At 38.9% G+C, this 12,889-nt stretch overlaps 1 protein-coding gene across 1 annotated transcript in view; it reads left to right on the top strand.

The window, feature by feature from the left end:
- The window catches only part of LOC110080074 (sperm flagellar protein 2), a 36,383-nt gene extending 28,651 nt beyond the window's left edge, over window positions 1-7,732 (top strand). Inside the window, exons 8-9 of the mRNA XM_072992844.2 lie at window positions 6,501-6,654; window positions 7,501-7,732. Of these exons, the coding sequence (XP_072848945.2) occupies window positions 6,501-6,605 (105 nt within the window). The 3' untranslated portion in view covers window positions 6,606-6,654; window positions 7,501-7,732. The remainder of the gene's footprint in view (window positions 1-6,500; window positions 6,655-7,500) is intronic.
- Window positions 7,733-12,889: the final 5,157 nt, after the last annotated feature.

Here is a 12,889-nt window from a genome sequence, read left to right as displayed (position 1 = left end):
TATGGAGAAAATGGTTTGAAAAAGGGTCAGGGCTTCTTATTCTGAATATGTGCTGCTCCTGCCAGTTGAAGCAAGTGTGCATAATCAATATGTATATTTTAAATCTAGAAAATGAATTAAAATTTTGTTTTTTTCTATGGTGTGCAGTAGGGTCTCCCAGGTGTGCCCTATCTGTTTGCTGCAACTTTCTTCACTATGTCCTGCCTCAACTTTGCCTCTGACTCACCTCCGTATTTTCCAGGTCGAAACTAATCAACTTCAAATCACATATTACCTGCTCTAAGGATTATTGTCAATCATAATATTTAAGACTTAGGCTGACCTAATATGGGAGAAATCAGGGTTGATTCTATGAGTTAGTTTCCTGAGGAGGCACATTGCAGTTGGTGAAGCTGAGTAATCTATAGGTACTTTGGTCAAACAGCTTATTGGAACCTGAGGAAACCAGTGGTTTAGCTTTCCTCTCTGAATATGATTTGATCAATTCCTTAGAAAGCAATGGGTTGGCAGCTGAGTGAACTAAAGAATGGTATGAGTAAGGGTCCAATAGGACCCCGTGCCAAGCTAGTAGGCCTGATAAGATGCAACACCCAACACAGCTATGTGGCCACCAAGAATGCTTTCTAGGAGCACAGTGAAAGAGGGAGAGAGAAACAAGGACACAGTCATGTTTCCTTTCTTCCTATTTATGTTAGTCCTATAAAAGGCAGAGATGCAAATTTGTCCACTGTGCGCACAGACAATGCATTAATTGGTGAAGCATGCATGTCTTTTCCTCCTTCATGCTATGATGTTTTCTCTCCCTTCCGGAGAAGATTTAAAATAATCTTGAAATAGACATTGCTACAAAGAAATGGGCCATTTCCAGAGGGAGGTGCATACTCATATAACCTTGTCCAAACTGTGAATACATGTACCTAGATCAGTGGGCTATTAACTGGCCTTTTCTTTCCCATTCTATACTGTTCCTTTTATGTTGATGAATGGTAGTGATGTAATTAGTCATTCATTTGTTGTGTTCCCGGCTTGTCAGGTGGCAAGGGAGTCAAGAGTTTTATTTGACCTGTCCGGACCCTCTTTGGCCAAGTTTGAGTATACTTTGCCTAAGATAAGCAAATGCCAATGGTAGACTCTGCCATAAAGGCAATCAGATTAAGACTGAGGAATAATTAACGTTAAGTTTTGTTGTTGGAAAACCAGGGTATATAGAATGTCCTTATTTACATGTTCAATAGTGAAAGGGCTGGGTTTTTTTTCTCTCCAAACCACCTCAGACAAAAGACAATGCAAGACAAATGTTCCCTTTTAAGAAGCCAAGCAAAACAAAAACAAACCCCACAGAGCTGTGCTCTTCAGAGATCCCTTCTCAGATAAGCTGAGCAAAACCAGGGTGTGGTTTGTAAGATAGAAGCATTTCCAATTGCAAAGCTAGCAGCATCAGAGAAGGAGTATGTTGCTGAGTAATGTAGCACGGTTTGTCTTTGTGGATTGAACGCTGCCGTGACCTGCGCACTTGCCTGGTCCTTGATCCTTGTTTTTACAGGCCCCGGGCAGGCAGCAAAACCAGGAGAATTATGAAAGCAAGACAAAGTATACACAAATACAAAGAATAAACAAATAGTTGTGGATTTTTCGGGCTCTTTGGCCGTGTTCTGAAGGTTGTTCTTCCTAACGTTTCGCCAGTCTCTGTGGCCGGCATCTTCAGAGGACAGCACTCTGTGCTCTGATGTCCTCTGAAGATGCCGGCCACAGAGACTGGCGAAACATTAGGAAGAACCACTTTCAGAACACGGCCAAAGAGCCCGAAAAACCCACAACAACCATTAGATCCCGGCCATGAAAGCCTTCGCAAATATATAGACAAATATTTAAATTGCCCATAGGCTTCCTTTATATTGTACATGCATAAAGTCAGTTGTATACCCTGACAAATGTCTAAATACAAGTTGATATGACTCATAGAAAATCACTCCGTTGTGGAAGGTGGCAGATTTCTATCCCCCAAATAATCATCAGGTTTTACCTGCATCTATCTTTTAATTCTAGAGTTGTCAGGTTTCATACTAAGGCTTCCATTTTTTTTAATTTCCAGAACTGTTGCTACAGTACGTTTTTGAGAAATTGAGAGAATGCAGTGTTTGTTAGCCTGCAACTCTAGCACATTAGAGACAATGCATGTTCCTGTACTCATTGCAGCAGAAATACCATTTTCTCAGAATGAGGCTTGAAAGGATTAGTAAAAGTAGTACAGTGGTTCTTAACCTTTGTTACTCGGATGTTTTTGAACTGCAACTCCCAGAAACCCCAGCCAGCACAGTTGGTGGTGAAGGCTTCTGGGAGTTGCAGTCCAAAACTCCTGAGTAACTCAAGGTTAAGAACCAGTGGAGTAGTATTAAAAGATGGCGATGCAAGGTACCACAGAGTCTGATTGCTATCCGCAGAGGAATGTTTCTGACTGGTTAGCAGAGCAAAGATAAAGAGCAGCTGATGGATTGCTCACCACTACTATTGCAAAGAGAAAGGGGTAGTAAAATAGGTTACAACTATAGGACTGCTACTCTTTGGGGGAAAATATATGTAAGTGTTCTTGATTTGCTAGGACAAATCTTTGACAGTAAATAATTCCTGCTGTGACTGATTTTTTAGAGAGGTATGCCTTTTATTGGATATTTTTCTGGTGTAATAATGATGCACAATACTGTATTTTTCAAATATTGTATTTGCTAAAGTTTTTTCTTCCTGTTTTAACTACCCATGTTTCCTTGGCTAATAACAGTTTTGAGATGAATGTAGCAGGTGATTTTGCTTACAAGACATTTGTCTGACACATACGGTTCAAGTAGATGGCAGTTTTATACACGCACACATACACACAGAGTCATTTTCACAGTTGCAGCCCAATTATACTGCCTGCTGCTTGAGAAAATGTACCAATATAAAGCACTAGCCATCAGAAGGTACATTTCTAACTTATTTTAGTCTTATATGGGCTCAATGTAATGGCTTTCTCGAAGAATTTGGATCACTGTAGTTTGATGGAAGTGTGGACAGAAGAAAAAATCAATTTGTGTTCTCCACCGCACCTCTTTATATGTGTGATATAAAGGGCACACATTGCCAGAAGCACCCAACCTGTTTGGCCCCGACAGGTGTGTCTGATGCCGGCTAGGAGGCTGGGGGTCTGTGCTTGTGTGCTGAAGCCTTGACCAACATCCCCGCACATAACAAACAAAACACAGATCTAAGCCTACACCAGGGCAAAGATATTCACCTTTTCTCCCAGCCTGTTGAGAAATAAGAACTGTATGTTAAAGGGGTGGTGGTAAAAACTTCTCCTCCTCAGCAGTTTGGGGTGAGATGACTGTTTCTTCCTTGCTGCCTGCAGCGGGAGAAGAGACATCACCAAAGTGGGATCAGCAGGATCAGCTTTCATCTCTCTGAACCCATGGCTGACTTCATTATCCCGGGGAAGTTGACATGGATGCGAATTGACTTACTTATTAACATACTTTGTTTCTTTCACGTTTGCATCACTGGCTAGTCAAAGTCCTTTGATGCCCTAAAGATGTCTCTAAACCTGTAAAATAACAACAGGGAAACAGCGACCAGAAAAATAGAATATATATTAAAAAAGTTAAACCTGATAATGACATCCCTATGGGATAGAAAACAAAAAACAGGTAATACAAATGAAGCAAATGTGCTTAATTTGTATCATTTTAATAGTTAGAAAGAGCAGAGTCTCTTGGTGCAAATTTTATTACCATTATTTTCAGTGTTTTAATGGCGGAGAACACATGCAATCAGGTTGGCTGTTGTATTGCTCAAAAACCTGCCTCCCATGCAGCACTTAATCTTTTGCTGGTGCCAAATGAAGGTTAAATACCAGCAGGACTTCTCGTCCAGTGGAAGCATCTCCCCAATTAAAACCCAAACTAGATTGACATTATTTGTATTATTCCATTAAGCATGGATGCAAATCCTCCCCTGCCTCTAGTGCAACATAGGTGGCAGGCTGATAACCAGGAAGGCTGCAGCAGAGGTGGGGGAACCACTTTCCACCCTTCCCTCCCCAGAGCAAAATGCATCACTGGAATTTGCATTTGGAGGAAATTCCCAGTTGGTACTATTTGGGAGTTTCCTTTCAAAAGCAAGTTCAAGCACTAACTTTAGATAGAAGAGGAGTTTTCCACAAGGTTATGGAAAAGAGGAAAAGATTAGTCCCTTTCATGCACATGCTTGTTGTGATCCTGATAATGATCAGCCATTTTCTGAGCTGATGCTATTTGAACATACACACACACACACTTAAACTGAACATTCATTGCAAATGTCACATCTAGTTCGGCCCTATGTGCAATTGGTGATTCACATAACTACAATAATGCTTAAAACCAGTGAAAATGTCCCCTTTTCATCCATTTGATGGCATTTGTTAGTAAAATGTGATGTAGTTTCACACCATGGACAGCTTCTATGCCTATAAGAATGGGTGCAGTGGTACACCAGCCATAGCTGTGAAAAATGGATTTATCTTCCTGGTCACTGTGAAAAGCCGGGGAGTCTCCAGCTTCAGAACTGATTCCAAAAGCATACCAAACCCAAACATTGGAGTCTTCAAGTCTAACCCTATCCAACACACTTCACACGGTTTTAATCTCCCTCACTATTGAAGTTGCACTGGGGCATTTGGGGAAATTCCTTGGGGTTGTATTGCTTCCTACCCCCACTTGTCAGAGCACAGTGACTGATGTCTTGCCCAGGCATTCCTCAGATTTAGAGCATAGGTAGAGAGTGTATTTTTACTTCAACAACAGCGGTCAATGATGTTTCCCTATGATAATTTTAACTATTGTTGTCACTGTGATGCAGGGATACAGCATGGCATCAGAGTGTCTATATTTTTCAGGGAAGTTAGTCTTCTGTTGTTCATCTTCGCATTGAAGCACCTCTATATGCTCCTCAGGGAAACTCTCAGGTCCCAAAAGCAGTTTCAGAAATACGGACCTGATGGAAATCTTTTCTTACCTTTTTCAAGTATTGAGGAAGAAATGAGTCACTTTGAACAACCTTAGAACTCTGCGCTGTTAATAGCTAGGTTCTTGAAGTGCTGTTTTTCCTTGAAACAAATTCTCCTTAATTCTGAGTCAGAAAAGGAAAGAAAGAAAAAGCAAAAAACTTGCCCAATCGTTTATTTTTTATCAGAAATACGTCTTGTGGAACAAGTGATGATTAATATATAGTGGTATGAAATTATCAGGGCGGTTAGCTTGCTAGACACATCCTTGGTGAACTGTTAGTAAGAACTGTGTTGTGTTCATTTCTAGCAAAGTTCTCCCGCACTGCATGGCGCCTGTACTTCACTCTTTCATATGCCTCCTTGGTTTTGTTCCTTTCTCTTGGGTTTTTCACAGATGTCCACACAGAATTGCACACATGTACCATTTACACTTGGAGGCCCTACACAGAGACATCACCACATACTCATACTTCCCAGTTGTAGTTATTTTTCTCACCCACAAAACCAACTTTGATAATAGATACACACATTTCAGAAAAGGTTATCTTCTCTCGGCCCGTGGAGGCCCCGTCACTCATGTTTCAGCACTCTATGAATTACAATCACACTGGCTCTCATTTGTGTTATGGTAAAGCAAATCCAAAGCTTCACATGGACATCATTTTTCTTGGCTTACTTATAAATATTTCAAGGCATAGGAACTCATGACATTAACTTTCTGTATATTATGTAGATTCTAAGCAATGATGATGCCATTGCAAACTGTTCAGATACCAAATTTAGCATGCAGGGAGAACTTTGTGTTTAACTATATATGCTTCACAGAGAAGATTAATTACAACGTTGATTTGACTAGTAGAGTATTCTTTCCATTTACTCAATTTGTTTTAATTTAATATGTAGACTGCGAACTAGAACAGGACTTTTTTTTTGTCACAAAGATGGGATCCAACTTGGTTAGATAAACTAATAATAAATAAACGTACTGTACTTTATTCTCACTCAAACCAATGGGACAAATGTAATTTAATTTAATCTTCAGGCCATCAATTATGTTACCAACTGATCTGATGAAATAATTCATGTCTAACAACGGGAAATGTTCTGCAAAAAATATATATATATATAGCGCCATGGGGATTGGCCCACCTTGTGTGCCTTGCCTTTGGCTCAATTCTACCACACCTTTCTTTTCTTAGCATCCAGACTACCCAGCAGCTAGCCAGAAATCGTCACTTTGTGCTGCTCTGAGCCTTTTCTGCCTTCCAGTTAGCAAATCTCATGTCCTTCCTCTCTTCTCTTTCATACCCCTTAGTCCCTTATCTCTTGTGTTTTCCTACTTCCCTAATTCTCTCCTGTGCCCTATAGTTCTCTCAGTCTTGATTCTCTAGTCAGAGAGGGCAAACAGGCACGGAAAATACCCAAGTTCAGAGGTTTTTTGTTGGTTGGTTGGTCTGTTTACCTGTTTGTTTTTTTGCAGACAATTTACGGGACAGATGGAACGCTCCCCTGGGTCAGGGTCAGCCACCTGGCAGGGTTGAGCAAATGGAGTGCACTGATGATTGTGCTTAAAGGGTTCAAATAGTAGGATTTTCCCCCAAAAATAACAAGTCTTAAAATAGGAACCAACAAAGGTAGAGTTATTGGTTGGTTGTTGCATACCTAACCTGTTTATTTGTTTGTCCATTTTGTTTTGGTTTGTTCGTTTCAACACCACAAATTTACTCCTATATCAATATTACTGGTGGAGGGAAAACTGATTAGTTTGAAATGCAGATAAGACAGAATCTATAGAAAATAGAACCTTAAATTACAAATGTGCTCGATTCATACTTATTTTGTTATTTTAGACTAATAACTTTGTAATAAAGTAAATTTTGTCCTTTGAATATTTTATACTGTATTTCATTCATACATAGCAGTAGTTCCCAACCTTGGGTAACCTGGGTGTTCTTGGACTGCAACTCCCAGAAACCCTAGCCTGCACAGTTCGTTGTGAAGGTTTTTGGGAATTGCAGTCCAAGAACACCTGGGTTACCCATGGTTCAGAACTATTGGTATACAGCTACTATAGTATAAGAAGAAACATTCAATATTGATTGTGAGCACCAATTCTGATAACAGACAATGTTAAGATAACATATAGTTGTCCATACATATTTGAGAAATCATATTACAGTTAATAACACTGTTAAGTATAGGGTAGTAGCATCATAAAAGTCAATTTGAAATGTTATCATGTCCTTGTGAGTGTATTTCATGAACCTAATCAAACAGTAGTTTTCCACTGTGGAGAAAATATATTAGGGATTATAATCAGTTTTATATAAGTTAAGCATTTATCTCAAATGTGCGTAAATCGGCATTCCATATAACCCACAGAACTGGTTACACAGAATATAGTTAAGTACCCACAGCAGTCAAGGGATAATGTGATAATGGTAACATCCCTTTAACAAATCTTTCTTTTCTTCCCGTAGGATTATAAAATTATTCTACACACAGTGGATCAGACACATGGAATTAATGGAGATAACATCATTTTATAAAGAAGTTAAAATAGAGTGGGGGCAGTGGAATGCTGAAGATTTTGTTCCAGTACAAAAGAAATGTTTTGGGTTAATCTTTACTGAGTTGTAGAAATGTGTCCTTTAGTTAGAATAGTAGTAACTTGTATTCTTTCTGTTCTAAATAAATATTTGTGTGACTTAAGATGATATATTATTTCTAACTGGTGTGCTCAGTCAACAGACACCCATGATGAAGACTGTACAGTTTTATGCAGAGAACATTATTAATTTTTTAACTATTTGGGGAGAGTAGTGATCCCAAAAGTAATTTTTCCTATATCTGCTTTTAGAAGTATACATACTCCCTGGAGATATATATATAAGGTAATGTGTGAAGCAACCCCAACCAAATCCCACTAAAATAAGTAATATGCATTCGTAGATATATGATTAGATTCAACCCATGATTTAGGAAGTGACATTTCTGTAGTGCACTGTTTTGATAGAGCACCAACATAGCACTGTTTTGATAGAGCCCCACTATAATTTGTAGAATTTCTGCATGAATGTTCAATGCTGTTCTCTGGGTTGAATCAATTGACTTCTCATATTCAGCCATTTTCCCCACCTACAGACTGCCATTCCCTTCTTCATTTTCAAAACCAACTTGTGAAATGTATCGGCAACACTATATACGATAAAGGCAACTTTTCCTTGCAGTAGCAAATTGTATGACTACGATAGCATGGATTTCACAGGTTATTGGATTTAACAACCAATAACATTGTCCTGAAGACTTCACAACTTGTTGTCTACCTCCCTTGGGAAAGCAAAACCAATGGATTTATCGGCCATATCGTGAACTGCCTTTGGTTTGGTAATTCCCAGGCTGCTCAGGACTGGACTATGATTGCCACAGATTGATCAAAGCCATTTCACTTCTTTTCAATCAATTTGATTTTGAAAGCCAAGTTTGACTCAGATTAAAGTGGGTGTGTGCAGAGGGGAATCTTATACAGTATATGCATCTCCTGCTAATACACTCTACACTTCTGATTTACTTCAGACACTCCAGCATTTTCAATAAAGATCTACCTTATAATAATAATAATAATAATAATAATAATAATAATAATAATAATAATAATAATAATAATAATAATAATAATAATAATAATAATAATAATAATAATAATAATAATAATATAATTTATTGTCATTGTAAGTATATACACAGTATACCATACAACGAAATTCACAGACACCCAGAGACCAGACACATGCACACACATAACATTCCCCAAACACTCCCCACCCACTAGAAGTCCCCCACTAAAAATACAAACATGTACACTTATAAAGACTTATAACCTTATTGTGCCCCTCAGACATGCTGAAACCTCATCATCATCCTTGTTTTAACTCATTACCCAACAGATTTATCTCATTATCCTCCAGCTCTTTCCTTCTCTTGCTATAGCCAAAATGAGTCAAGTTCATTTCAGATACTCTGTATTCTAAAACCATCTTCATACCAAAGGCTGTGAGAATATCATACTATTTTGCAAGACTTGGGCCTGCTAGTGGATAATGGAAAGGGAGCAGCAATACACAGAGAAGCTGACGAAGACCACTTAGCAGTGCCACCAGCCATATTAGCTCAAGGATTTTGCTCAAACAGTTACTCTCCAAAACTCTCCTTACTCTGAGGGCACAAATAGCCAGTTAGAATTCTGCACCACTCACTCATTGGGCTCGAATCCTCTGAATTTAAGTTAAATTTAATTTAAATTTAATTTAAAGGCCCACAGTTGAATCTACAACAACAGCTTCAGCTGCAGGCAGTTTGTCAGCTGGTCTTTTAAAAGAAGGCGAATTTTAAATAACTGATGCGGTGCATCAGCAATAGCCTACATACATTCTATATGCCTATACTATACTTTCCTCACCCTCTGCCAAGCAAGGCAGGGAAACTTGACATTATCCTGAAGTGGCTCGCTTATTATGCCACTTTACAATATTCACAGGAGCCATTTCTGTGCGGTCAGGCCTAATTAGATCACTAATACCTAGGCCAAGTGTTCCTTGTTCCTAGTGCAGCCATACCCTGAGTCATATGCCACTTCACATAGGCAAAAGAAGTTTAATTCATCTCTAAATCAAATCAGAATATAAGCTGTTGAGGTCATAATACTCCAAGTTAAGATAATCAGTGGCATGTCTTATTAATGCTTCTGTTAATTATTACGTGCAATGCTATTTAGTTTCTTCATTAAAATGAGATAGAATATTAGCCCAATGATTTGCTTTTGAGCAGTTTCAACTATAAAACAATGTTCTGGCAAAAAGGATAAAAGAAATGACTCAATGTACTACAAAACATTAACACTGACTTTGTATCTCTAGCACTTTTTTTTACTTCCGTTATTTTCCTGTAGTGTTGATTCAGCCTTTTTTTTCCTCAGCCATTTTGAAACATGTGAAAGTATGCCTTGGTAGAAAGTGTTTAGCACTGTGCTAAGCTCTAAAGAAAGTGTTTAGCACAGTCGAAGGAGCTGCATGCAAAAATTAGTAAATGGCCAATTTGTCAAAAATGTAGACTACAAATATTATGCAGCAACAAATGTTCCGGGTGGTCTTGCCTCACGTTCCTCTGAACACGCTTTTATACTGACTGTCTCTACAGCCAGTGATCAATTCAAACCCACGAATATGTTGCAAACATATCACTAAGCTACTGTACATTGTTCTGCTGGATTAATGTCAGCATTTTCAGCCATAGGGTGAACTAGTTCAGATCTGAAATCGTAGATAACACTTGACTTGATTCTGCCTTTGGCTGTGAACGTGACAATACTTAACCATAAGATGTCCTGATTTGGCTAGCCAGATTTAGCTCAACACAACTGCTCTCACTCTGTGCCTATGCAGAAAACAAATCCCTGCTGTTCTATGACTGCAGTGATAGATGTTTGGTTTGGTTTTAATAATGACAATGCCCAAAATACATTGGGCTGTTCAGAGAACTGTCATCCAAAAAAGTAATATTTCCATACTGCTGCTTTTTTTAATGAAGCAGATATGTGCACTTATTTTTTTTAATTTATATCCTACTGTTTTTACTGAAAGTGCAAGTTGTTCTCCCCATTTCACAATGCCCACGTCAGCCAATACTAAGGTAGCGATGATTGACTGCCTTGCCGTTTCCCAGAGTGGGTGAGTGGTAGTTAGTCTGTTGCGGTAGAAATAACCAAAAGCTGGTAGCCCTTTAACACAAGCATTATTTATTTATTTCATTTGTTTATTTTAAATATTTATATCCCATATTTCTCCTAAAGATCCCAAGTCGGCTTTGGCACACACGTTTGTAATCAGATGCATCCAATGTAATTTTTAACTTTAAAAAGGTATGCCCTGAAAGAACCCAAAATGAAAGAAATACACATTTTTTCACTGTATACATTCTAGGAGCCTGCGCTGCAGCATTAGGTGATTGAGGGCTTCCATTTTTGTTCCCTACATTGCTCCAGAGTGACGTTATATCAGGGGTACATTGATTAATAAGAATGATGTATCATCAAGTCAGTTCTGACTGTATGATGATTTCCAGTGGTTTACCATTCCCTTCTGGGCATTCCAGCACGGGACTCTTTGCATAAGGCCACACTAGATGGTGTTTTTTTTTCTTCTGAAGGACACCGTAGGTCACCGAACTCCCAACACGTGGTTTGCGACCAGATGCTTCAACTCACTGAGCTTTCAGTGGGCATAATGGTAATTAAACCATTAAATCACACTGGCTTAGCCCTCACTCTTTGCTTGTGTGCAGGCATATATGAGAATATAAACCTTTATTATTTCTATGTTTGCTGCCCTTTCTGTTAGAATAAATATACATGTTTGTAATACTCCATGGCTTTGGAAACAACACTTGTCTTAGGGCAATCCATCCTCACCAGGTGGAGCAGTGAGATGAAAACTCTACCTCTCAGCTTTCGCTGTCATGGAGAGAGGAGAAGACACAAGAATCAGGAAGTGCTGGCCAATCGCAACATCACCCTAATTCCTTCTTCTGATGCCCAGATTATCTGTCTCTCCTTCTTGCTTATTAAAGTTGGCCGCAAGTTTCCTAGAGTTTGAGAAAGTCATACTTGCTGGACATTCTAAGCCCCAAAAGTAACCTTTTTAAGCTCTGAAGGTTCCAAATCAGAAGTATCCTTTATGGTATGATCAGGTATACACCCTTCTAGCTATCTGACTTCCATCCTTAGTTGTTCTCTTCATCTTCTACTTTAAGTAACAACTTTACTGTCTGCACTGTATGTTGCAAGGTATCCACAACGAAAAATAAAAAGAATCACAAAACTGCAGGTTGACACAGAAATCTGTTTTCAGATATGTAAAACTTATTTTTTTTTAAAAAATGTATCTGCAGGGTTCCCTCATCCTTATTTCTGTCTGGAACAGGAAGCATATATAGCCCATTCTAAATCTGTCCAAGACAGCTTTCAGACTGCCTACAAGACTCCTTGTCTGTGTTTTACGTGACACACTTAGGCCTGTGGTTGATTCATTTGTTTAGAACAAGTTTACCAGAAGAACCACGGGTGTGCATTATCAACACAATGCTTGCAAATGCAGCATAAAAGCAAATGGTTGCGGTCTGCCTATTTCTCATGAATCTAGATCAGAGCTCTTTTAGAATTCTGATAAATAACCAGAAAGGGACAGTGGTGTTCTTTGAGGCATTTCAGGTAGCAAGTGGCCTACATCCAATCAAATAATTTAAATCAGTAGCTGCCTGAATAAGAATCAATTTAGATGTTAATGGGAATTACCCCAACGAACCCAGTTTTCTTTCCATAATTTCCCCAAGATGCATGCTCCCATAGAGTTTAAAATCATCATCCAATTTTAAACTCTCATCAGACAAAGCACGTTAAATGCAAGATACACTGTTGAGGAAAATCATGTACTGTGGCAAATGGACATCTTTTATCAATTGAGGGAGCACCTCTTCTAAATGCATGAAAGTGAACATCTAGTTCATTGGTTCTCAAACTGGAGAAAGTGAAGAAATTCCAAGGGGATCATGACAGCGTGACATCTTCATAGAGGAAAATGAAAACCTTATCTCTTGTTGCAGCAGCCTATCCTTGTTTTCCCCCTCCCAGGAAGACTCTGCCATTTAGAGCAGAAGTGTGACCAACCTGGACTGGGAAAGGCATCTTCCATCACCTAACTATACAGATAAAGATCTCTTCCTAAGGTTGTTGTGGGTTTTCCGGGCTGTTTGGCTGTGTTCTTAAGGTTTTTCTCTGTGGTTGGCATCTTCAGAAGACAGGAGTCTGAACTCTTG

This window comes from Pogona vitticeps, chromosome 2 (genome assembly GCF_051106095.1).
Source record: "Pogona vitticeps strain Pit_001003342236 chromosome 2, PviZW2.1, whole genome shotgun sequence".
NCBI classification, from domain to species: Eukaryota; Metazoa; Chordata; class Lepidosauria; order Squamata; family Agamidae; genus Pogona; species Pogona vitticeps.
The sequence above is the reverse complement of the archived record's forward strand: the minus strand, read 5'-3'. Positions and strand labels throughout refer to the sequence as shown.